Source organism: Agelaius tricolor, unplaced genomic scaffold (assembly GCF_023055355.1).
Source record: "Agelaius tricolor isolate 1412-34295 unplaced genomic scaffold, bAgeTri1.0.p SCAF_8, whole genome shotgun sequence".
Classification (NCBI taxonomy): Eukaryota; Metazoa; Chordata; class Aves; order Passeriformes; family Icteridae; genus Agelaius; species Agelaius tricolor.
Genome location: NW_027269268.1, coordinates 4889362 through 4913056, shown reverse-complemented (window position 1 = coordinate 4913056; position 23695 = coordinate 4889362). Strand labels below are relative to the sequence as shown.

General features: G+C 41.9%; 1 protein-coding gene across 8 annotated transcripts in view; it reads right to left on the bottom strand.

The window, feature by feature from the left end:
* Positions 1–2887: 2887 nt before the first annotated feature.
* WDFY3 (WD repeat and FYVE domain containing 3) overlaps positions 2888–23695 on the bottom strand; it is a 152128-nt gene continuing 131320 nt past the window's right edge. For all 8 annotated transcript variants that reach the window (XM_071431454.1, XM_071431458.1, XM_071431457.1 and 5 more), the window contains 21 exons: positions 23088–23236; positions 22695–22815; positions 22271–22356; positions 21922–22002; positions 21467–21521; positions 20996–21115; positions 20186–20303; positions 18931–19037; positions 18249–18402; positions 16596–16687; positions 16057–16269; positions 14211–14358; positions 13231–13385; positions 12787–12945; positions 11268–11447; positions 10030–10212; positions 9305–9401; positions 7933–8262; positions 7627–7738; positions 7097–7294; positions 2888–6579 (listed from right to left, as the gene is read on the bottom strand). In XM_071431454.1, coding sequence (XP_071287555.1) covers positions 6459–6579; positions 7097–7294; positions 7627–7738; positions 7933–8262; positions 9305–9401; positions 10030–10212; positions 11268–11447; positions 12787–12945; positions 13231–13385; positions 14211–14358; positions 16057–16269; positions 16596–16687; positions 18249–18402; positions 18931–19037; positions 20186–20303; positions 20996–21115; positions 21467–21521; positions 21922–22002; positions 22271–22356; positions 22695–22815; positions 23088–23236 — 2979 coding nt within the window. In that variant the 3' untranslated portion in view covers positions 2888–6458. The remainder of the gene's footprint in view (positions 6580–7096; positions 7295–7626; positions 7739–7932; positions 8263–9304; positions 9402–10029; positions 10213–11267; positions 11448–12786; positions 12946–13230; positions 13386–14210; positions 14359–16056; positions 16270–16595; positions 16688–18248; positions 18403–18930; positions 19038–20185; positions 20304–20995; positions 21116–21466; positions 21522–21921; positions 22003–22270; positions 22357–22694; positions 22816–23087; positions 23237–23695) is intronic.

Below are 23695 nucleotides of genomic sequence, written 5' to 3'. Positions count from 1 at the left end.
GCTGTGTCACTACAAATGGATTTTTCTTCTTCCACCACATTGCCAACAACCAGAAAAGCTGCAGCTTCTCAAGCTGTGTCACGGCTGTCCTGTTAGCCCCGGGCCTCAGTCCTTGCCATAAAAAGCTGCTGATAACCAAGGCTTTGGCTACAAAGACCTTCTCCCAGTGATAACCAGTGCAAAGCACCTCCTGTCTCTGGGCTGTGCTGCACCAGGATGTAATGTTCTAACTTGCTATTTCTGTCTGCCTGGGTGGCTGTCATGGTGAGCGATGCCAGCCTGTGACACAGGGCAAAGAAAAAATTGAGCCTCTGCAGTTTTGCTGCTGCATGAATTCAAAGCTGCTCTGTTACACTTGAAGAAACTATAAGGAAAAAGTAAGAGCTGAGGTTTTAACTCAGCTGCAGAAGTAGCCCTGAGATCACTGGTATTTTAATTAATACAGCTTTTCACAGTTGGGCTCAAACCTATTTTACTCTCTCTCCCTTGAAGGCAGCAGCCTTGACTTGAATGACGTCTTAGTTTCCTACAGCTGAGCTCCAGCATTTCTTTTTAGGAGCAGAGTCCTTTTCTGCTCTCCTTTGTTGCCAATCCACATCTCAGCTCAGTTTGGAGCTGATCAGCTCTTGGATATATGCACATATCCCATGGTGGTCTTGTAATCACTGCTCACATGGGTAAATTTGGAGAGCTTGGGTGGTGTGCTGGAAAATCTGCTGGCCAGCTCTGCCCTTTCACAGGACTTGGGATATGGTTCCCAGGTTTCTCTGCAGTTGGAGCATTGATCCTGTATTGAGCATCTCTGTGAGCTGCTACTTTGTGAGAAGAGGGCAGTGAAGCACCAGCAGCACCATGGCGGTTTCCCTCCCCAGCTTCAAGACGGTCTGGGCAGAGCAGCCAAGCTTTAAGGAGAGCTTAAAGCTCTCAGAAGCTGTGCCTGGGAAGGGCTGGGAACCCTTCCCAGAGCTCGTGTGAGCACCATCCCCCGCCCCTCACCCGCACAGGATTTTCATCATCACCGCTGTTGGGCAGAGCCTTGCCCCACCTCCCCCCCACCTCAGCGCCGGCACTGGAAACGCTCCCACCCAGACGTTGTCTCTGCTCCTGCCCGGCTCCTGCACCAGGGGCTCTGGTGCCCTCTGGTGCAGGCAGGATTGCATTTAGGTTCATCCGTGACCAAGGTTTGGTGCCATTCCTTATAAATTGCCCTTTTTTGTGGGGCCAGGCCCACATTCAACGCAGCGCCACACAACTCTTCTCCAGGAAGACAGGGCAGGATTTGGCTCCCGGCATATCAGCCCTGTTCCTAGGCTTGCTTAAAATTCCTTAAAAACACTCATGCATTTTATATAGAACGCTGAGCCTGGAAAGCAGCTCAGCCTCACCTTTCTGAACTGAGTTACTGCACCTGTCATGAAAGGTAATTTGGTCACAGCAAATAGGCCACAAATTTGGTTTTACCTGCTAAATGGAATGCCTGGTCCCAGGCAGTGCTTCCACCTGGCAGGAACTGTGGTGGAGCCAGAGCTAAAGCTGGGGCACTTGCAAGGAGCTGCCCTGTCATTCAACAAGTGCCTCATTTCACTCCAAAACCGGCTGCTGGCCCCGCTGATGCCTGTTGGGATTTACAGGGCTGGGACTGCACTTTCCCAGTCAAAAGGTCCATCAGGATTGTGGGCTCCACCACTTCCCAATGCTTGCTCCTGGCACCTCCGCTCTGCACCATGCCTGGAACATGAGCTTGAAATATTGCATATAGTAATTGACCCAGCTGCACAGAGCAGCCTGGAGCTGCTGTTAGTAGGAAATCTCTCCCCAGAAAGAGTGGGAGGCAACGCCAGACCCCACAGCCCGGAGTTGGTATGGTTACCTGGCTCAGCGCTTTGTTGACATTCATCCATGACCTGCTCCCTGGCAGCACAAGGACACTCAGGCTGCAGCTGTCACGTGTCTGCAGCTGCTGAGCACAGTAACTCCCCCAAAACTGTTGAAGAGAAAGCATTTTTGGTTTTTTTTTCAGCGTGTGGAAAGATTTAAAATGTGGAAATGGCCAACTGTGAAATAGTTAAACCTATGAAAAGTGGACATTACCATCCTATATAACCAAGACATGGCTAAGCAAGGCCATGGAAATGGCTTCTCTAACTCCCTCCTTTTCCACTGCCCTTGTCCAGCAGGCCTTAAATAATTTTTTTGTCTGCTTTCACTGTATTGGCAGAGCCTGTTCTACGCACTGTCACATTCTGCTGTGGCAGAAATGCTGCAGCCTGCCTCGAGGCGTCTCCTTCAGAAGGCGCTCAGAGAAAGGCCACGAGAGCAGAGCAGCCGCTTCAAGTCCACGCACACACCACAGGGAGCTCAGTGGGGGAAAGACAGGAAGGGCTTTGCATGGTACATTCCAGCGAGGGGTTTATTGCATCCACCATGCCAAAGTGACCAGAGACAAAAGACAGGATCATGTGGGATATTGTGGACACTTAAGTGTGGGGTCAGTGACCAAAGATCTGAAGGCACAGGGGGGGAAAGGGCAGGGCAAAGGGCAGCAACCTGTAAGGGGGATGAGGGATGAATAACTGGGGTGGGCAGTGTCAACTGGCCAATGGGGGAGGCAATCTGATGTAGACTGGCAGTAGTGCTGCAGAGCATCATGTCTTCTCTATCATAAAGTCTTCTCTATCAGCCTAGGTGGGGAAAACTCTATGGTATCAGGGGATTCCACATTCTGCTGAATTCACACCCTACAATTTAAAGCAAAAAAGAACAAACTAATGCACATGATTTCATGCTGCACCATCATGGATGGGCATACTCACACTCAGAAAGCAAAAATGTGACAAGTAACAGAAACTTACTTCTCATGATGACACAGAAAAATGTTACTCATTAGTTACCGCTCCCGAGTTAAAAACGTTTATTCAACTGCAAATGATTTGTCTTTCCAACAAATGCAAACCAGCTTTTTGGTGGTAAATAGCAGGTATTTATTTGAAATGAAAAAAAAATACTTCAGTACCTGAACTATTGCATTTAATCATGTATTGTTGTAATTGTGTTACTCTACCTTTTTGCATTGGAGACAAATATACAATGAACATTCAGATATCACAGATTGCACACTAGATAGTAAATCGTCAGGCCTTTTACGTAACCACCAAAAAACAGATATTGGATTCTGCAATATAGTACAAAATTCCACACTCCAGTCTTAGCCAGTTATCTTCAATTTACTCCTGATGCTGTACAAATAAATGGCCATTTAACTAGGGCTTACAAGTTAATAACAGGACAAAAAAAATATACATTGCACTGACACAAAAAGTCAGCTGTGTTAATAGTCATGCAACAAGTAACCAAACTTGCTGAAATTAAAAATACTTTCTAAAAACAGTTTTAACTGCATAAGTATTTTATACACAGTTCATTTACTGAAACAAAAGGAGTCTTTAAATGATACAAAGCAAATATAAGTTTCTACCAATTTTATACATAAGAAAGTGCAAAATAACTTATCTAAAGTGTTTTGCTATTGAACTGATGAATGTTGGCTGGAGGCAGCCAACCCCTCTCAAAAGCATGACATTACAGTTGCACACTACATACGAATGTTAGGAGTACATGGATAAGTTTACTACAAAGAACAAGGCAGGAGAAGACATGTGAGGTACTTGCAGAGAATACAGTCTACTAATGTTAGTGTAAATGAGTATATTTTTGCTCAACAGATTTTTTACATGGAAAACAAAGCAAGTATTTGCATTAGAAGCTCGAATGAAATGGAAAAAACCCCACTCCCACGTGAACACCACAGTTGCCCACAGCACCAGCTGCCAGAGGGAATATGAGCAGGTGTGTTTGTCCCCCTCCGCCTCCAACAAGCAAAACCGTGGATATTTGGGAACAGAATTAAGTCAGAGGGCCGTGGTGGTTTGCTTGCAAAATGTAAACTGGGCCTACCTGCACACTGCAGAATTTGTAAGGAATGAGGATTTCTTTAGTGCGCCGCCAACGCCGCAGGCGCGGAACAACACCCGTACAACGCGTCTGCGGCTGACAGCCCCCTCCTCAGGACCCGCAGCAGGACTGTCCTGGCTTCAGAGCTGGACCACATCAGTGCTCTTGGCATAGCCTTGCTTTTATTAGGGTCTAACCACGTGGCTGTACAAGATGCAGTCCACAGAAAAGAAGGCTTCCTTAAATTTGGGGATGATTTGGAAATCTGGAGGCAAGGGGAGAAAAACTGTGGACTCAAAGGCATTTAAGAGTTGTTAAAACAGCCTTTTCTTCAAACAGAAAACGTTAAGGCCACTAGCCTGTCTTCTGAACTATGCTGGTTTTGCATCATTTTGGGAAGGGTGAAGGCAACGTTAGAGAGAACGGCTGAACACAGAAATTCCAGTGCTCTGCACATGCTTACCGAGGACCTCTTCCTGTTTTTAGGGTCAAATCTGCCAGGTAGCCAGTAGTCAGTGTGCCTACTTGACCATCACTCTTTGGATCCAAAATTTGGGTCAGCTAAGCTCAACAAACCTGCATTTACTCAACAGTGTGCAAGGGCTCTAGAGAAGCCTTTCTGTTCATTTGGGGACCTAGTATACATACCAAAACAGGAATATATCTCATTTTACAGACCAGCACATACATAATAAACAAACAAGTATCAAAATACATATTTAACCTTCAGTGCATAAACATGTGATACCAGGGTAAATAGTAAGTGGTCAGAATTAACAAATTATTCACTGCTAAAAGCTCAAATCAAGAGAAGACAGGGGTGCCCCCACAGCGCCAGGGACCCTCTGGAAGGAGCTCACCCCAACAGAGAGGGCCTGGAATTTTTGATGGTGCAATTCCAACAACAATGCTGGTTTTAAGGATTTGCTGTCCCAGGGCCACAGCCTGCCCAAGTCATTCCAAGTGAAGGATAATCTCATCCCTTTGAGTGACAACATTCACTCGAGTACTGCCAGAGCCACCTGTCTTCTGTTGGTCTGGGTCATATCCTTACCTCTATTTAAAAGAATCCATTGTGAATATACCTAGCTCTAGATCAGTTTGTCACCCATTTACAAAATATATACACATGTTAAAAAACAAAAACAAACCGACCACCAGCCTGCCTGCTGCCCTCCCTCTACCCAAACAAAAACCCACTGGCAAGACCTCATGCAGAAATTAAGTCCATGGGCCTATCCCAATGCATGTGCTCCAATCCCAGCAGATATCAGTGTCTCTACTTCATCCCACATGTAGTGCAAAATAAATGACAGAGTAGTAAAAAAATACTGCAATTAAATTCATATTGAAACTTAAAAACCATAATGGAAATCTACTGCTGTCCTCAAGCTGATGGTGTGTGCTGAAAGACAAAGAGAGCTCCGAGGAGCATTTCTGACATGACCAAGATCACTCTGCTTTAGAGCAATGCCTGTTGTTACAAAAAGGTTTTTTGCAGAGAAGCTAGTGGACAACAGCAGTTCAATTTTATGCACAAGGAATTAATTCTGTACCTATATGCAAAAGCCAATTGCTATTGACTACAGAAGGTAAAAGCTGGTTCTTGCACTGCATGAATCAGCTGCTAATGAACAGTAAGTAATTAACAAAACTGCAGCTCTGACATATGTATAAAAGAGGCCTTATTAAATATGAACAACACTGAGGTGGTAAATAGTTTGGTATAAAATGCAACACAAGTGTACAATTTAGTTCCTGGTTATCTTACAGCTAGAATAAAATACTCCAAGTTCCTATTCTCAAAAATGTTTTCTTTTGAAAAATCTGTGTAATTCTATGAATAGCCTCACTTAAATTAAGATACTGTGGGCAACTGAAAGAACAAACATGCACAGATTGGATTTTTAACAGAAATACACATAATGCCTTTGAGTTTTCTGTTTTGGTTTTTTTTTGGTTTTTTTTTTTAAACATTCGTATTTAAATTGATAGATGAGATAAAGATGCCACACAAAGTACAGTGGTTAATCTGAAGTCCCATGTAACAGGCAGTTAAGTTCATATTTAGATAAAAAGGCCGTTATACCTATTTACAATATACACAGTTGCTTGCGAAGAAGGCAGATTTACAACTATCTTCTAAAAAGCCTTGCCCTCCCTCCCCCCGGTTAAGATGACTAACTCTACAAAAACAAGACAAGAAGGGGTGTTTACGATAAGTGAGGATTTTTGTGACAGCCACCCCAGCATGGGCTATGGGGCTGCCAGGTCTGTTGGATTTGTGGTTATTAACCATGTCTTCCTGGGCCTTGCTCTTCTCCTGCTTACGCTGTTCGCCTCGTCTGCCTTCTGTCAGCACAAACCAATGCAATGATCCCTTTTTACTCTTAGTGCTTAGAATGCAGTATAAACGTAAGTGTAAACAGACAATATTCCAATTCCTTCTGATGCTCTCACTGGTTCCTGGAGTGATAGCGGGGCTGGATGAGGTTTGCCAGGCCCCATCAATTTCTGGGCCCCTCCTCTGAGCCCCGCTCGTGCTGCAGGTTGTAGAAGCAGTTCTGGCACACCCTGACCGGTGATGAAATCTTCAGCCGTTTGATTTCTGACTGAAACCGGCTGCACCTGTGGAGAATAAACAACCATCACTGAATGCACGTCCTCTCCATTTCTACCCATTTTCTATTGAGCTGTGGGAATTAGCACCATGACTTCAAACACCAGAAAACTGTCCTAACTCACCTTGACATGGAGATGCAACGCAGTGTGGCAGAAGCAGAATTTAACTCAAATGATCACCACAGAGTCAAGGCAATGAAACTGTGTGACAGATAGCTCAACAAGAACTGTTGTCACCAGTTTAGACTCAGACAGATAAAACTAGAAATATCATCTCTGACCCAGGGGATCAGAGATGAGACTTGCACTTCAGTTTGTGGGTAAGGAGAGCTCACACGCATCCTCTATGTCATACATTTTGTCTGAGGCTACCTGCTAGTGGCCCCTAAATCAGCATCCTCGCAGTCCTGCACACAGTTTAGGCAGCCTCAGTCTTTCACAAGAGTTCTGTGGTATTTCACAGCTTTACCCCACCTAAAATCCTGTGTGGAAAAGAGCCCAAAGGAGGCTGTTGGCTGCTTACTTCTGGCAGAACAGCTGTCCACAGTTCCTGCAGTGGTGTCGCCTCTCGGTGAGCGAGAAGCGCACGGTGCAGCCCGAGCAGCTGTCGCCGCCCTCGTCCTTCACCCAGTGGTCGGCTGCAGACCGGCCCGGCTGATCGCTCACGGACCAGCTGAACACCCTGCCCCGGCCGTCCCCAATCAGGATCCTGCTGTGATCCCTGCAAGGAAAAGCAAAAGCATTCCTGCAACAACTCTGGCACAGTAACACACAAGCATCGATGCCCGATTTTAAACATCAGAGAATGTAAAATGGTAAAGCACTGGTGTGGTGACTAACGCCCCAGCTGCCCTGCTCTGAGAAATGGATCTGCAACATTCTGTGTAACACAGTGCAGCTGAACAGCTCTCCCTTTCTTTAGTGTTTTTATCTCAGTCCTTGAAGAAGGCTATCCCAAACAGAAGCACCACAGAACAGAGTTATGAACAATGGCACCTCTTCCTGCTGACAACAGCCAAAAATGTTTGAAGTCCTGATGTGTGAGCTACTCACTTGGAGATGCCGAGCGCAGTGATTTCCGCTGGGTGTGCGTTGTCTTTGCGATCAAATGCCGTGTGCATAGTTAGCTTGCTTCTGAACACCAGCTGACGCTCCCATCTGTATCCTACAAAGGAGTGGGAAGTGGGAGGGGATAAAGTAAATTTGCTCATTCTCATTTTTGTTCTCTCCTCCCCCAACACACTTGTAACTGCAACTTTGTAGTAAGAACAAAATCTCCCTCAGAGATTTCAGTTTTTCTCTTTTTCTATAACATTTCACTTAGGAATAAAACTGAGGGCTGTGCACGGTTTCTTTTACCTGGTTTGAGCTTGCTGTAGTGCCGTGCTTCAGCATAGCTGGGGTGGGGGTGGTTAACCTGAGCATGGGGATGCATTTTTGCTTGTCCCTCCGAATAATTCACAAAGATAAATCCATCTTTCTCATCCAAGCTGAGCTGGTCTGACCAACGCCTGGAGTCATCGGAGCCGCTGTCTGCTGACCACGCTGCTGCTGCTCTGGCTGACGATGACCGAGGCCTGTGGCTGGTGCTGCTCGGTTGGCTCTGGCTCTCCTGCACTTTCGTGTCCTGGCCTATGCATGCATCGTCTGCCTCAGAGTCACTGCTGTCCTCTTCGTGGGCTTCCTGCCCTGGATTGGCACAGCAGGGAACAAGGCACTGTTAGTGAACCTGGTTATGGCCTGAGCTTTTTCCTTACTCTGCTGCTGCACTGCCTGAAACCCAATGGGCACCAGCTGCTCAGAGAGAGACACTGCATGCAGGCATCTCAGAGCCTTTTCAGAGATTCAGCTCCTGCCAGGAATCACACCATTTATATTTTTTGCACTTTTTTTCACTTTTTTATGTTTTGCCAGAGAATGACACGCCTTAGCTGAAGCTGTTTCCTACAACAGTCCCTCTGAGGAAGGCTATGATAGACAAAAGGAGCTAACATTCCAGAAACACTCAAGTTGGCAAAACCTCTCAGCAAAACTTACACTAGTAAGCACAATCAGCTATGCTGAAACTCTGACTGAAAAATATGATGCAGACTTGTTAATAACAGGACTTGTTAACACAAAAGAGCAATTAACAAAGACATTTATACTCCAAGTGACACTGAAAATAACCAAAAGCTGTATTTATATAATAATTACTTATGAATAAAAATGAGATTCAGGTCCAAATGCAGATCATATATTCAATATGAAGAGTGCAGGAAGAAGACGAGATGGCTAAAAGAAACAGTCATAAGGCACAGAGCAAAATCTTCCAAGAGGGGAAAGGGATATTATTGCTTGTCTAGTTTAAGCTGTTTCCATCAGTAGATTCAACTTGGCTGTTATGCTACAATTCCATTTCATACTAAAACATATCTAGCTTTTGGACAATCCACTGAGCGTAGTGTTTTGGCCAACGGCCAAAACAAACACAGAGAGAAGTTCCACCTTAACAGAACAAAAAGCTATGATGGGCAACATTTTTCCTTACTTGTAGCAATATGAAACTACCTTAAGTAAGGTGGTGAACACAGAACTCAGATGCTGTTCATTGTGCCCACTGCATATCTATTGCTTTTTGAGATAAAAGGTCCATCATTCCATTCTGCACTGTATAACCACAGGACTTGACCTACCTATAGCAAAGATCAGATTCAACAGGGAAATACCAAACACTTGTTAGGAGACATACCTATTTGAGCATCCTGACAGTCCTCTTGCATTTCCAGCATCTCCACAGGCTCTGGGGCTGGTGTTTCTGGCACTTGCAAAAACTCCATCCGCCAGAACTGGAGGGACAGGGGACAAGCAGAGTGGCACTTACTGAACTCTTGGCTTTTTCCTGAGCTACTTGAAGAGTTAAAATGGCTTAGTAGAACCGTGAATTTGCACTGGTAGCACGCAAGGCAGGTCACATCTCCATACTAAACTCTGTTTTTGAGGACTAGAAACTATAAGAGGACATCTGTGTTCATGTCTGAATCCAGTCCACACAACCGTCTGACCAGCAGACTCCGGTTAAAGCTGCACCTGAAAGTACTGCAACCTGGATTAGACATGCAGTGATCAGAGATGACACTAAGTTTCTCTTTTCTTTCTAGCCAAGCAAAATGAATTATCTCAAGGTGTGTGAAATTAAAATGGTGAACCAAAGCAATAGTCTCCAGGTATGAAAGCTGGTGACCAAAACAGGGCAGGAAGGAAAACGTATGCTCTGCTGACTATTGCTGCTTACCACATCCCAATGGGGGCACCAAAAAAGAGAAAGAACTGTTCAGGTGAAATTCCCAAGTAAAGCAGGACTGCTTTTTGTCCTGGTCAGGACACTGTGCTGTCCTGGAGAGGCATGACTTCTCTAAATACTACCACCACCAAGGCACAAGCTTTATCCTCCAGGCAGTGACTCCTGGTACTTACCCGGACAACTCCGTCCGAATGCCCCGTTACAATGACATTCTGGGTGTCCCACTCATTCATCTCTGACACAAAACAACACAAAATTTGCTGGCTTCGGCCAGTGAAGGTGTTTACACTCGCAGTAGGGCTGCCATTAATGCTCCACACGTGGATGTAAGTGCCAGCACATGATACAATGTCTCCCTGCAAAGACAAATAACACCTCCAGATTTCAAAACAAAGTTGCAGGTATTCTTCAGCAAAAATATAAGGTCAAGTTCATTTATAAGTCAAGTTGCAAGGCTGGCACTTTTCAGCAAGCTCTATTCAAGGGGCGTCTGGCCAGCTGAAGAAACCTTTAGGATTATATGAATTTTCTTTTTTTTAACTCTACCAGAAAACCACACTTAGTAGCAACCAATTTCTCTATTTACAGCATAGAATGAGTTGACCAATTCCTCCACTTTCCATAGCATAGCAATCCAACAGCCTATTTTTAGTACTTTCAGCTTCTAAAGACTGCTCATGTTGATACCGCTCTTTTTCACAAATATGTATCACCTTAAATTTCATTTGCTTCCTTATTGGGAACAGTCCAAACTAGTGCAGAGGGAAACAGGAGCTGCAGTCTAAAGCGCTGGCAGCACTACAGCCAGACCACCAACAGCTAATAAACTGTACTTGCTACCCCCTGCTTGCATTACAGCCCTCTCTTGTCTTGATTTCTACCACTGCATCTGCTCCAGCTGCAACAGGGTCCATCCAGCCTTGATGGCCATACATGGGAGCTGGATAAATGGTGACTTGTAACTCACAGGACCACCAGGGACAGAAGCTTTCAGGATGCATCTGTTTCCACTACAACTGGCACTGCATTGTCACCCAAGGTATCCTCTGTTTCCTTTAAATTCGATTCAAGACAAGAGAAGCCAACCAAGGTCATGTATCAAAAGATCTTCTAAGCTCCTGTGGCAGATCTGGCAGCTCGCTTGGAATGTCACACCAACTACACTGCTTGCAGCACTGTTAATAAATAACCTCCTCTGAGCTCAAGCCACTCTGCATGGAATGCACCTATGCATGGCTCTAGACAAATGAAAAATTATTCCTAAACCAGCTGTTAATCAGTTTTCAGATGAGTTATACAAGTTCTGCCAAATTAACAGGAGAGCTCAGTGGCTTTTTTTCCTTTGGTTTAATGATTTCCAACTCTTGCTACTGCTCCCACTGCAGCCTGGCGGACGGAGTTTGGCTCTCACCGTTAATTCATTTATACAGAGAGCTGAAATTGGAGCCCTGTGCCCTCGCAGCTGTGTCAGGAAGGAGAGCTTATTCAGATCCCAGATGATGCAGGTGCGATCCCGGGATCCACTCACAATGATGTGATACGCCAGTGATGCTGTTAAGCACGTAACAGTGTCAGTGTGACCCAGCAGTGCCTGCAAAACACAAATCAGGAGCAAAAGTGGAAATCAGGAGAGAGCACAAAAAGTCCACATCAAAGCCTCTTACCTAAAAGATTCAGATAACATAACCAGAATATCCCATCAGAAGATGCAGGCACCTTATAAGTCTTCAGTTGATAACTATTTCTATCACTGAAAATGGTAAAAGCAATATTTTTTTCCATTTAAAAAGAGCTCTGACAAAACAAAATTTCGAGGGTCTAATATTACAGATCCCTCCACTGAAGAAAATCCCATTCTGCATCAGTAGCCTGTTTAAAAGGTCAGAAAGTGTTCCAGGCTGCACCTGAAATTACATTCTGACTCCTACAGTAACTGCTGATGACAAAGAGAAGACAAAAGAGACAAGAAACAGTTGCAGCCAAAAAGCAAAGTCAGTTGGAAGGAGAAGAAAAGTATGAGCATCTACTCATATTAGGCCCTACTTTTACATTTTAGGCTTAATCTATTGGAAAAAGAGTCTGAAATACAGTCAGATTACTGCACCTTACTCAGTTAAAATGAACTCAGTTAAAATAAAACTCACTGAATACAGTAAATGTATTCAAATATGCTGCCCCAAAATTTAAGATACAGTATTTTATCATGTACAGTTTTAAAATAAAACACTTCAGAAAAGCAGCTTTGGACAGTTGTTTACTGCACAAGGGAAGTTACTAAATAAGTCTTTAAATTTTTTTTCATAAATTTGAGGGAAAGACTTCCTCTAAAAAGCAGTTCTTCTATGAAGATGCTAATGGAACAGTAACACAACCTATAACAATGATACACAGCTGCTAGAATATATTGACTTAGTTGTGGTTGGGTTTTTTTGGTTACATTTGTTGGGTTTGTTTTTTCCTTAGTAAATACACAAAACTTACTTTGCACTTAGCTGCAGCTGACTTTAAAGCATGGGTGCTTGTTTTAGATTAAAAAGTGCAATAATTAAAATAATTAATTTTTTTTTTTAAAAAGAGGAAAATTAACCTTTAAGGCAGCCTCCTTTTATGTCCTTCCTGATACAGTTTTTAGATGGGGGTATTACACGTAATACTACAAAGCAGTAGTATCATTTCACATAACTCACCTGCATAATTTTGTTAACATCACTATCAAGCTCCCTTTGTCTCCAGAAGGCTCCTTGTCATCCACTATTCTTAAAAACAATGCAATTTTAAAGATGCATTTTGCCCACTTTCAATGCAGATCACTATCGCAACTACTCCATTCTCTGGAGATCTGCTGGACTCATGGTTTCAAAGGTGAACAATACCCATTACACAATTACTTTGATCTTATAACATTACTTTACAGCTTAATTCCATTTTACCTGTTTCAGTGTGAGGGCTTTAGCTTTTTCTTTGGAGACACCCATTTCCCACACACACACTGCTGTGCTCGTTCCTCCAGTGATAACTAGTTTGGGGTTGGGGCAAATGGCACACAGGATCTGACCCCATTCTGACAAGCATTCATAAACAATCACGGCCTAAAAATACAAGAACATAAAGAATTACTTACAGAACTAGTACTTGGTAGGATAAAAAAATAAAATCCTGGCTGCCACCTTACACTCATTAGGTCACTAAGACCTGGTAAAAAACTATTATGAGTTAATGTTGTTCTGTCAACATCCTGGTGAAGACCCTCAAGAGGGAGCAAAAAAACCTGGTGCAGCAGATTATTTCATTAACATGTGAAATAAATGTCCATTGTTATGTTTTTTTTTCCACTATTGAGTACTGATTGCTGTAACAAATTTCAGATTACAAACCTTGTCTGACTCATAGGTACCCAGTCTGCAGCTGAGGTCTGCATAGCCCCAGGCAAATGTTTTATTCCAGGTGGGTGGGATGAGAACCTTGTTCTGTTCTACTGCCAGAATGCCTTTATCAGTACACACGATCTGCCCCACAGGCTCCTTGAGCTCTGAAAGAGGAAAGGGGGTTATGTTTTATTGCTGGGAGAGACAAATACTATCAGATTCCTTTAAGTACCTGCTGCTCTTCCAAAGCAAGGTCTCTGTAATGGCTATTTTTACATTCTTTGCATCAGCTGCAGTGATGGCAACTTTTGCTCCATTCCTAACAAATGCAGAGCCGAATATAGATTAGTGCTTCCTAATTTCCTGACTTAGAGTCTTCCCTCTAAGCCCTGCTATGCCCCATTTAATAGCACGCCCTTCTCTCCTTACAGCAGGGAGCCACAGATTGCTTTACTCAACTAGGAAAGAAATCCCTGTACAGCATTTACCTGCCGTGCAGACAAATTTTGTTCAATCCAATGTCAGATTTGAAGTAAAAAACCACTTTCTTTTGTCTCAGTGCAGCTACCAACACCATACTTTCCTGCCAACATTCCTTAGTATTTCTTGGCACTGTGATAAATAATCCTTTTGCTATAAAAATTACAAAAACAGATTACAAATTCTGGACTATCACAGGCCCAGAAACAACATACTCTGAATGTTGTTCGTTAAATTCAAACTTATAAAGAGGTGCTTGGGGTCCATTTTATCCCTCTATTTAAAAAATTTCATATTAAACTGGTGCAGCTATGGTGCTTCCCAAGATCCTTTAAAGTAGCTAAGAACATAATTGTACAGCATTAGGATATTTTGAATTTGTCTCTCTCACAAAACTACGGGCAGTAAGAATATTAGAAGTAAGAAAAAGATGGAAAAGTATGATCTTGCTGAAACTCTGAATGCTTGGGCAAAGAAACAGCAATAACTACTGTGAGTTTACAGTTTACCTTTCACTGGGGCAAGAGATGGCCGCAGGTTGTCCAAATGATGGAAAAAGATCTTGTCACCTGTGGAACCAGGGGGCACAGAGGTTCCCACAGCCTCTCCATTCAGACGGCTTCTAACACGCTTTGGTGGGTGGGGTTTTTTGAAGAGCTGAAATTCATCAAGAAACTGATGATCATCAAAAATTAGAGGTTTACAAGGGCACTAGCTTAAAAAGATCATAAATACGTTCAATATATCTTCCAAAAATTCTGCAGGCAAGCAAATGCTTTACTGCTCTCAGTATTCACTAATAACTCATGGTGAACATTTCAAAAACCTTAAACAATACAAAAACCAACAAGGAGCAAAGTTGCCCTGCCCCCTGAGGCCGTGGCATCTTGGTACCCTCATGGAGTCTGTGAGAGCCCTCTTCCAAACACACCACCAGCTCTGCAATATTTTGCATCACAACTTTTTAAAATTTGAACCCAAACTGCCAGGCACACTGCTAGTGGAAGAGATGGGACAAAGAAGATGCACGTTACATTGTGCAGGAAAGGAGTGCAAAAATGCACAGCAGCCATGTCACACAGAGCCTGCCCTGGATCCCCCATAGAAAATAAGAGAAGGAAACAAAGACTCTACAGTTACATAAAAATGTGCTCCAAGAGCACTCACCCTCAACAAAGCCTTAAGGAAGTTTTGAGTTTACCAAGTTTACTGCAGTCTATTTCCTCCAGCAAAGCATCATGCAATTCCTGGTAGATGTCACCACAGCTTTGTACCTAACAGGCATCTGAGGATGCAGGCAGAGCTCTGGACTCAGCTGCAGTGCTCTCTATTGCCCCGCCCTCTGCCCCAGTCCCTATGTGTCCATCTGTCTGATTATCACCACAGGAGAGGGATTGGTTATTACGTAAGAGGAGAAAACTCTACAGCCACTACATAATTAGATTATTGAGAGAGAGCAAGGAAGGGAAAGGAGAAAAGCCACAGAAGACAGATAAGCAGTTCTTAGCCTTCCTTCCAAGCAATGAGAGACAGACAGCTCTAAATGGGTTGCCACAGGGAATATTGTGTGGCTGTCCTGAAACATTATGTGCTGAGAGCCAAGTTTAGAGTTTCCAACACATGGCTTGAGTTCCCAGCCAATTGCTGAAGGTATATCTGTGGTTTCCACCAGATCTAGGATTGGAAATATTTACCAAAGACATTTAAGATTTTCACTGGATAGCAAAAAGACTCCAAAGAAATGCCCAATAAAAAAACCCAAATCAAAACCACCAACACTGAGACCCCCCCAAACCTGAACCCCTAGATTTAATATTACATTGAATCATTTAATGTAGTCTCCTGAAGAGAACACAAACTTTAAAGCTGCACCAAAACCTGGTCTTTACAGCTTCTTAACTACAGCTGTCCTACAAGAGGGAATCACCCATGAGACTAGGATAAAAAAAAAAAGAAGAAGTTATTATAGAAATTGTTTTATTACAGGGTAACTTCAAATACCTTAGCACTGGGCATTACTTTGAAGTTGCACTTTCATTCTTCCCCTATGACTTTGCAGCAGGAACATAGTTCTGGGCTTTTTTAATGCTGATTTTAAGAGTTGAGCTATAATTCATTATGCCTTTATTTTAAGGATGTAAAGGGGAAAAAAGACATTTCTAACCTCACAAGTAAAGCCCAAAGTCCATCTTTGCGTAATTTATGATGGAAACATAAATGATTTTGTATCACTGGAAGAATATTTACGAATAAATACTCCCAAGAAGTTTCACTCCTAAAACACCTTCCTGTTTTATATTAACACATTTCAATTTGAGTGTTAACTGGAAAATAAGAATTCTACGAAGGGTATACCTGCTTTGGTATCTGTCCAAAGTTATTAATGAATCCTATGGTAGCTGTCTCTTTTAAAGGATCATTGATGTTATATATGTCCACTTGTCCCTCATAGAAGAGATGGTGAAAGACATTTACAGCTTCTACTGCAGCAGGGCCTTGCTGTTTATAGCCAAAGATCAAGTCAATCCACTCATGCAGGTGAGCACTCACAAAGTCACATTCCAGAGCCTGAAATTCAGAAGGCATGCATTAAAATGAGTTGAATTGCTCACTGATTGAATTTACTACACTTGTCACAAGAAGAAATGCAGAACATGATTTGACATATTTTTGTCACATTTTGACAAAGCTTTTCATTGAAGCAAGTCTGGCCTCAAAGTACTCTGTAGCCAAAAAGGAAGGAGAGGAAACGCTGGTCCTACAGACCTTGGCAACAATCAGACTCCAAGCCTGAACTCACAGACTGGCCTGTGACTGCACAAATTGAGCTTAGATTAATGTGCAGTGGAAAGTCCCAACAGACATTCTACTGCCACCATTAAAATTCAAATTACCTCCCGATGGACTCTGATGAACTCACGAGGATCTCCTTTTGCCCATGGAGGGAGTATTACATCACCAAGTTTAGTGCCATTTTGTTTGCAACCTAATAAAAAAGAAGGAAAAAAAATGGACAGAAGCACTGAAACTGAACTGCAACAGCAAAGGTGAAAAAAAAAGAAAAATAATCGAAGTCTAATATCATGTATGTATAAAGGAAGCCATTGCAGTCTCTTCTTTAAAATACTATTGTGGTTTTAAATGTCAGGCAATAAAACATGAAAAATTCTGCCTCAAGTTGTTCATGTAAGATTGCTTTCAGGAGAAAGAGTCCAAATACTCCTCGCTAAGGCTTCTGAAGAGGAAAACAGCATTTTATCATGGAATGAAATTGTTGTTTTCCTCCTGAGAATAGCCTGTTCTCCTGTGATGTGCAGCCAAACACTCATTTCCTAACAGTGCAGAGCTAACTGGTATCCCCCACAAGCTCCATGCCCAAGGATACTGACAATTCCCTGATATGACCATGGCCTCGGCACAATACATTCACTCTCTGGACATCAAATAGTGGCATGTTGTGATCAACAAAAATATATTTGGTAAAACTCTTCAGTTATATTCTTGTTCTGTCACCTGTTGTCAAGAGACAATTCCACACTTCCTATTAACTCAGAGGAACACCTACAAATTTCCGACTTTACAGGGGCACACAAAATTAAGTGCAATGCTCCAACAGAAACTTTACTTGCATCACCAAACTTCAAATCTTCCTTTCTTTTCACCTGGGAGGATGGGAAGCAGGTTTGCTACAAATTACCACAATCTAAAGTACCTCAGTGTTTCACAACTGCTCCTAAAAGAGCCTTTTCTACTGTTGGTCCAAATGCTCAGTGAAGAATTTCCAATGGTTACAGTCTAAAATTATCAGATACAAAGATAAGTGGACAAGAGCTCAACATTTTTTCAGTAATACTCATATTCTTTAGTGTAAAATATAGATGGAAGAGGTTTTGCAAAGTGTTCTTTGGGTTTTGCTTTTCTTTTTTTTTTTTGTAAGGTTGTGCTTCCAATCTGCTACAATAGATTTTGAATAAAGGCTTGCAGGCCATTAAAACCTATGATTTGATTAATCTTTATTGTTGGTAATAGATTCACAGCACAGAGTTCAGAATATAAGAGCTTAACACCAGTGTTAAGAGTGACATATAACAAGTAACATGCATCTCCAACATACAGGTCTCCTACACGACTCCTGCTGATTAATCACTGTCGCAACTGCTGCGACAATTCAAAAAACCTTTAGGAAAATTTTCAAATGAAGTTCTAAAAATGAAGATTTTTCAAACAGATTTTGAGAAGCTTCAAAAAATAAACAACAAAGATGGTGAACACCGTCATGGAATAGGTTACATGGAGAAAAATGCAAAGCAGTGGAATTCTAAGTAAAACGTTATTATCTGTGCATTTTGAACTGGTAAAAAATCCCAAATTGACAAAAATACACCGCTCCAAACAAAAGTCTTTTCAGGGACTAGTTCTGCAATTCTCAGAAGACACTTTTCACTAAACTGCTTACAATGAACACTCATGGCTTGAGAAAATACCTGGAAGTCTGTCTGGCTCTGTTCTCCCACCCACAGTGCCGCTATCAAGCTCCTTTTGCCTACCTAGGTCAAAATTGTTGGAATTGAGCAGGAACTCGGGGAGGTAGAAGAACTCTGGGATGAGCTCCTTCACGTCTGCCATGTTGTGCTTGGAGGCGGAGTACCAGGCCTCGCGCACGCTGTGGAACATGCGGTCAGCCAGGTCGAAGTGACCGCCCTGCCGGGCAGAGAGAGCAGCACGTCAGTGTCACAGCACCCCTCAGCATGGCAGGCTTTGCCAGGAAGGCAAATCAGAGCATCCTCTGCCAAATGAAGACACTAGAACATAGCACATTTCTTTTTTTAAAGCAACCAATCTAATCAGCTGCATTACTTTCAGGTACATGATAACACAAAATATAGGTACAGATATACAGAACTTTAGGAAAAGTCTCATCTGTCTGATTTCAAATGTAGTCTCTTTCAGAGAAACAGCAAAATATTTTTCACAATAGAACTCTTTTTGGTTTTTGTCTGCTGCTACTTTGTTGTGTACATTTAGGAAAATGTTCAAACTACAAGGGAAAAAAAAAAGGTGAATTCCATCACACCTTTTAAAAAGACATATCAAAAACCTGCCAGGCAATAAGAACTCTGCTAAAAGGTGTTTCTTCTATGATATTTGATGAAAACAAAGCTGAATGATCTTATTTCCCAGTGATGCCTGAAACACACAGCGGGCAAGAAACTTGAAGTGCATTTTTACCTGTAACCGTAAGAAAATCTGAGTAAAAGGCTCCATCCGGACAAGATAGGAAGCCACAATCATGGCTGAGGAATAGTGAGTCCCATAGTGATAAGCTGGGGTTTCCCCTGCAGATTAAAAATCATAAACATAGGAGAAATAAAGTCATTAGAGAATCAGTACTACTGGAAAAAAAATTAACACTGCATTTTAACTACTCTGCAGCCTTGGACACCTTCAGAACTGGAATTTGTAATTTTCATTCTCAGGTATCTGAAAGATTTAGGGTTTGTCACTTGAGTTTGGCTGCAGTACAGTAGCCCTAATTCAACAGGGTTCTGCAAAGCAGTACTGAATGGTAACTAATTTTTTGTTTTAATTAATTGAAATACTGCAGTGTAACTACAGTGATTTCTGCTGAAGAAACATTTTTTTAAAAGTTTTTTTTTTAATTTTTGGTGTTATTTTGTACTACGGATTTAAAATCTTGGGCAGAAATACATATCAGAACTGTTGCCTACAGATTTTGTACAGCTTTTACTTTCTTAATTTCCGGGCAAAATGTCTGCACAAGCACACTTAGAAAATACTGATTTGTTTCTAAAAATGAATGTCTTTGCCACCTACTGCTGTTTGACACAGAACAGCACTGCAGTAGTTAAACAGGCTTCTATCTTCTACAGGCTTCTATCTAATGAAGGCACACAAGAAAACTTGTTTTGCCAAACACAGAAGTTTTATTTTCAATGTACAAGAAAGCTCTAAAATCATGGCTAGGTAACTTAGTTGCATCTCATTCTGAGGCTTTTTTAGTTAAGAAGCTGCTGTTTCCTCAGCCAAAAAACCATACTTTAAGATTAGAAATGAAAAAACTAGAATACTGCTAATGCAGAAGCATTTGCATTCTTTGTACTACTAATTTTCATACAGCAGCAATCAAACTGTATTAGCAAATACAGCTGGTTGTGTGCTTCATGTGCCTGCCCATATATATATATATATATATATAATATTAAACTCATCTAAACGTGCAACTGTTCTTTGTTTTTACATATAAACAAAGATGTCATTTAGATTTAAAACAACACAGAAAGAAAGCCAACATCTCTAAGTTCTAATTTAGACTTTGTTGGATGGTCACAAAAAAGACCATGGCAGAGTTCTGCACATCCGTATCCAAATCTCTCTCCCCACATTATAAAAAAATCCCTGAGTCCCTCCTATGATGACAGGCACATGTTCATCTGTTCTTTCTGCAGGATGGATTATTACTTACCATTGGGATCCTCCCAATCCTTGTATCGCTTCTTGTACTGGGCTAACCTGTCCTCTGTTTGAGCTCCCATGGGCTTGGCCAGGTTTCTGAATGTTTTGGGATTTGTAAGATCCAGTTCCTTTAAAAATAAATCAGACAACGATTTTATAAAACCAAACCACATCCTTTGAAAGCTGCTGATTACCACAGTTAACACCACCTACCTCTTAAGGTCGTTATCCCTGCTTTCTACACACACAGCAAGTGCCATGTTGGATATGCTTAAAACAGTCCTTCAGTCTGATCCAAGACAGCCAGCCTGTTTTATCTGCAATCACATCTGGGCTCTGCACAACTTCTGCCCTGCTCCTCTTATCCTGTCCCCAGTTCCCCCTAATTTTTTCACAAATACTCAACAAGTCCCCTAACAATATTTTATGTAATGGTCTGGTTGGTGGCAATGGCTGTCCACAAAAGCATCAATAAGATGTTTCATCTTTTTCAAAAGCATATTCTTTCACCATGGGGCCAGATTTCATAGCAGCCCCTACCACAGTCTTCTGAACAAGGATACCTTCTCTGTGGGCTTAGCATACTTCAGGATACATAGCTTAAAGCTAATGCAGACATTTACAGGAACTGCTGCAAGGTAGAGGGGCAAATGCCTCTCTCTGGATCCCAGCCCTCACCTGTGCACAGGCCAACAACATCTGTAAAACCAGCCCAGCCAAGATTCTCTAATACCCTCCCTGTTGAGAAGTGGGAAAAACACAATAGAAACGTTCAACTTATACAAGACCACTATCAAGGCTGGTGAGATGTTTTATTTACCTCTGAGTCATAGTCTGCGAGGATCCAGGGGAAGACAGGGTACTGCATGAGGTCGTTATAGGATCTGCCAGCCAGGGTGTTCAAGTGCATCAGGTACTGGAAGTTACTGATTTCTCCTCTCTTAAGGCAGACAGATAACAGCACAGTAAATTTTTCACTTTACAACAATCAAATGTCAACTGGCCAGACTGTCAGTGTGCAGCCCTCCTCAAACATAAAAACTTACTTCAATATTGCAATGCTCACTCTACTTTTACTACAGCCCTCCCCCTGCAATTCAACAGTAGAACCATTTCCTATTTGATGATGATACCACGAAATACTAAAAATTAAATGCTGAGATACACTTGCTACAACAGTGTGTTCCACCAGTTAGAATAAGAGGATGCAACTTTTGTGTATTGATTATTTATGTATCACTACAAAATGTGTAATTTAATACAAAAAATACCCCAGCATTTTCATACTTACTTCCCATCTTTGAGTAACAGATTTTTCTCCCACTAAAGTGCTGAGCAAGCCAGACCTAGCGGGAAGAAGAAAGGGAATTTCTTGAGTTTGCAGTAAGAACTCGGTTACATTTTCACAAGACAACCCAAAATTTCAACATTAAAAGTTATAAATTGCAACCATTAGAAGAACATTTATCCTTTCCTTTTGCAGTACCTTTTTTTAAAATTCTAAACACACACTGTAAAAATTATGCATGTTAATTATGCAATTCATTGCAAGTGGTGGCTGATGAGTAAAATATTTTTAACAACTTGGATAAATCTGATGGCTTCAGCACTCCAATAGCTTTCAGAATGTATCAGTATACTGATAAGATTAATTCTGATATTCTCCAGATAATCATGATATCCATGCAAGCATCATATATTGGAAACTGATGAGCCCCAGAGGTTGTGAGGAACAGAACCACCTACCCTTGCTCTACGCTGGTGTTTGGTCTCTGCCCAGACACTGACTCCGAGCTGTCAGTCAGAGATGGCACCACAGCCAAAAACCTGCAGCAGCAGTTAGAAGATTATGATTAGTGTTTCTGCCTTTGGGATGTCATCTCCTGAAAAGCAGCATGCATTTAGTACAGACTTCCTTTTGAGCAGCTCCACAACATCCCCAACAAAATCACAGGAGCCTCTTCTCACTGAAGGCATGCAGTGCCTTCTAGTGGCTCCTTCCTGCAGCAGTAAGCTGCTAACAGGCACCAAACAAAGCCTCCACATAGGTATTTGCAAACATTAATGTTAAATACTCTAATTTATTTTACATTACCTTTGATAAACTTTGTTTCTAACCCCTTTCTGGAAAGCTAGAAGATAGTTCCGTCCATCTCCTGAGAAAACTTCAATTGCAATTGGCTGAAAACAGAGGACAAACCCATGTCAACAATAACTTATTTTCTTGTCACCTCTGAAGCCCAAGCACAGACCAGTTTAGTCATGCTATATGTGGCACTAAATCACAGTGAAGCAGACTTTGCTTAGTGCAACCAAATGTTTTATTTTTGGACAACTGACATTGACTGACATGCCCAATAAACTAAATCTGGGTAAGTTGCAACAAGGATGCCCAATCTAAATGCTTCAATTTCAACACAGTCAATAGCTTCTCTTTCCAAATATTCTTCAGTTATGTATTGATTTTCATTTCTAAAAATTACATCATCAAAACACTCCAAATATGGGGTCCAAGTTACCTGCAAAAGATATCTCCTTTTGTGCACCTCCTTGATATCTTCATATGCAAAAATGCTGCAAGTTCTTTTGAGTTGACTTGGACCTTGCCTTGCTCCCCTAGGTATGATTGGCTCATGCATCCTGTAAAGGAACATAAAAAGGCCTGAGTGAAGTGATTAAAAAGAAGAGAAATTTTCTTCATGGAAAAGAATTATTCAATTAATTTCATATAAGAGTCCAGTTACAGAAACAGCTGATAACATATTTTCACAATAAATCCATACTACAAATTGCTCAGTGCCTGAGGTCTTCCAGCATCTTACATTATCTTGGAATTGACTCCTCAAAAACCTCATTGAATACTTCTTGTTCAGTTTCTAAGGATCAAGGAAACTCTCTATGAATGTACTCACTTTGGAGGCAGTGTCTCAATGTCCCGGATCTCCCTGGTGGCTGTCATGGTAAACCCATCGATTACGTAGAAGTGCTCTTTCCCAAAAAGAAGCAGCCCCTCGCTGGTGTCAAGGCCCTGAACCCGAGCACAGCGGTACATGTGCTGGATCTATGAGGAAAAGCAGATGCTTAGGGAAAGCAGGTTAAGGAGCACAGGCTCAGACCACTGCTCTGTTAGAACAAGTCCCAGAGACTGCTGTATCATTTGAACATACAGCAAAAATCCTGTCAGTCTCTCCTTTAATCAGACCTAATGCCAGTGACTAGTAACTGGGGAGGAAGTTGGATAAAGCCTCATTAGTATGATATAAATGTATCTATTTACCAGTTTATCCACTCGCACTATGCTGCACTACCTTCAGCCTACTCAACCATGATCACAATGCTATTTAATGGTATACTTATGATGGACAAAGCCTGAAATACCAAATACACAGCATGGTAAATCACCACTGATCTTGGGTATAAAATACTACTTATCAAGGCTTCACATTCTAATGAAGGCAACAATTAATTAGGAACAGTGTGCTAAATTCAGCGCTTACATTTTCAATGTTTATTTTCTATC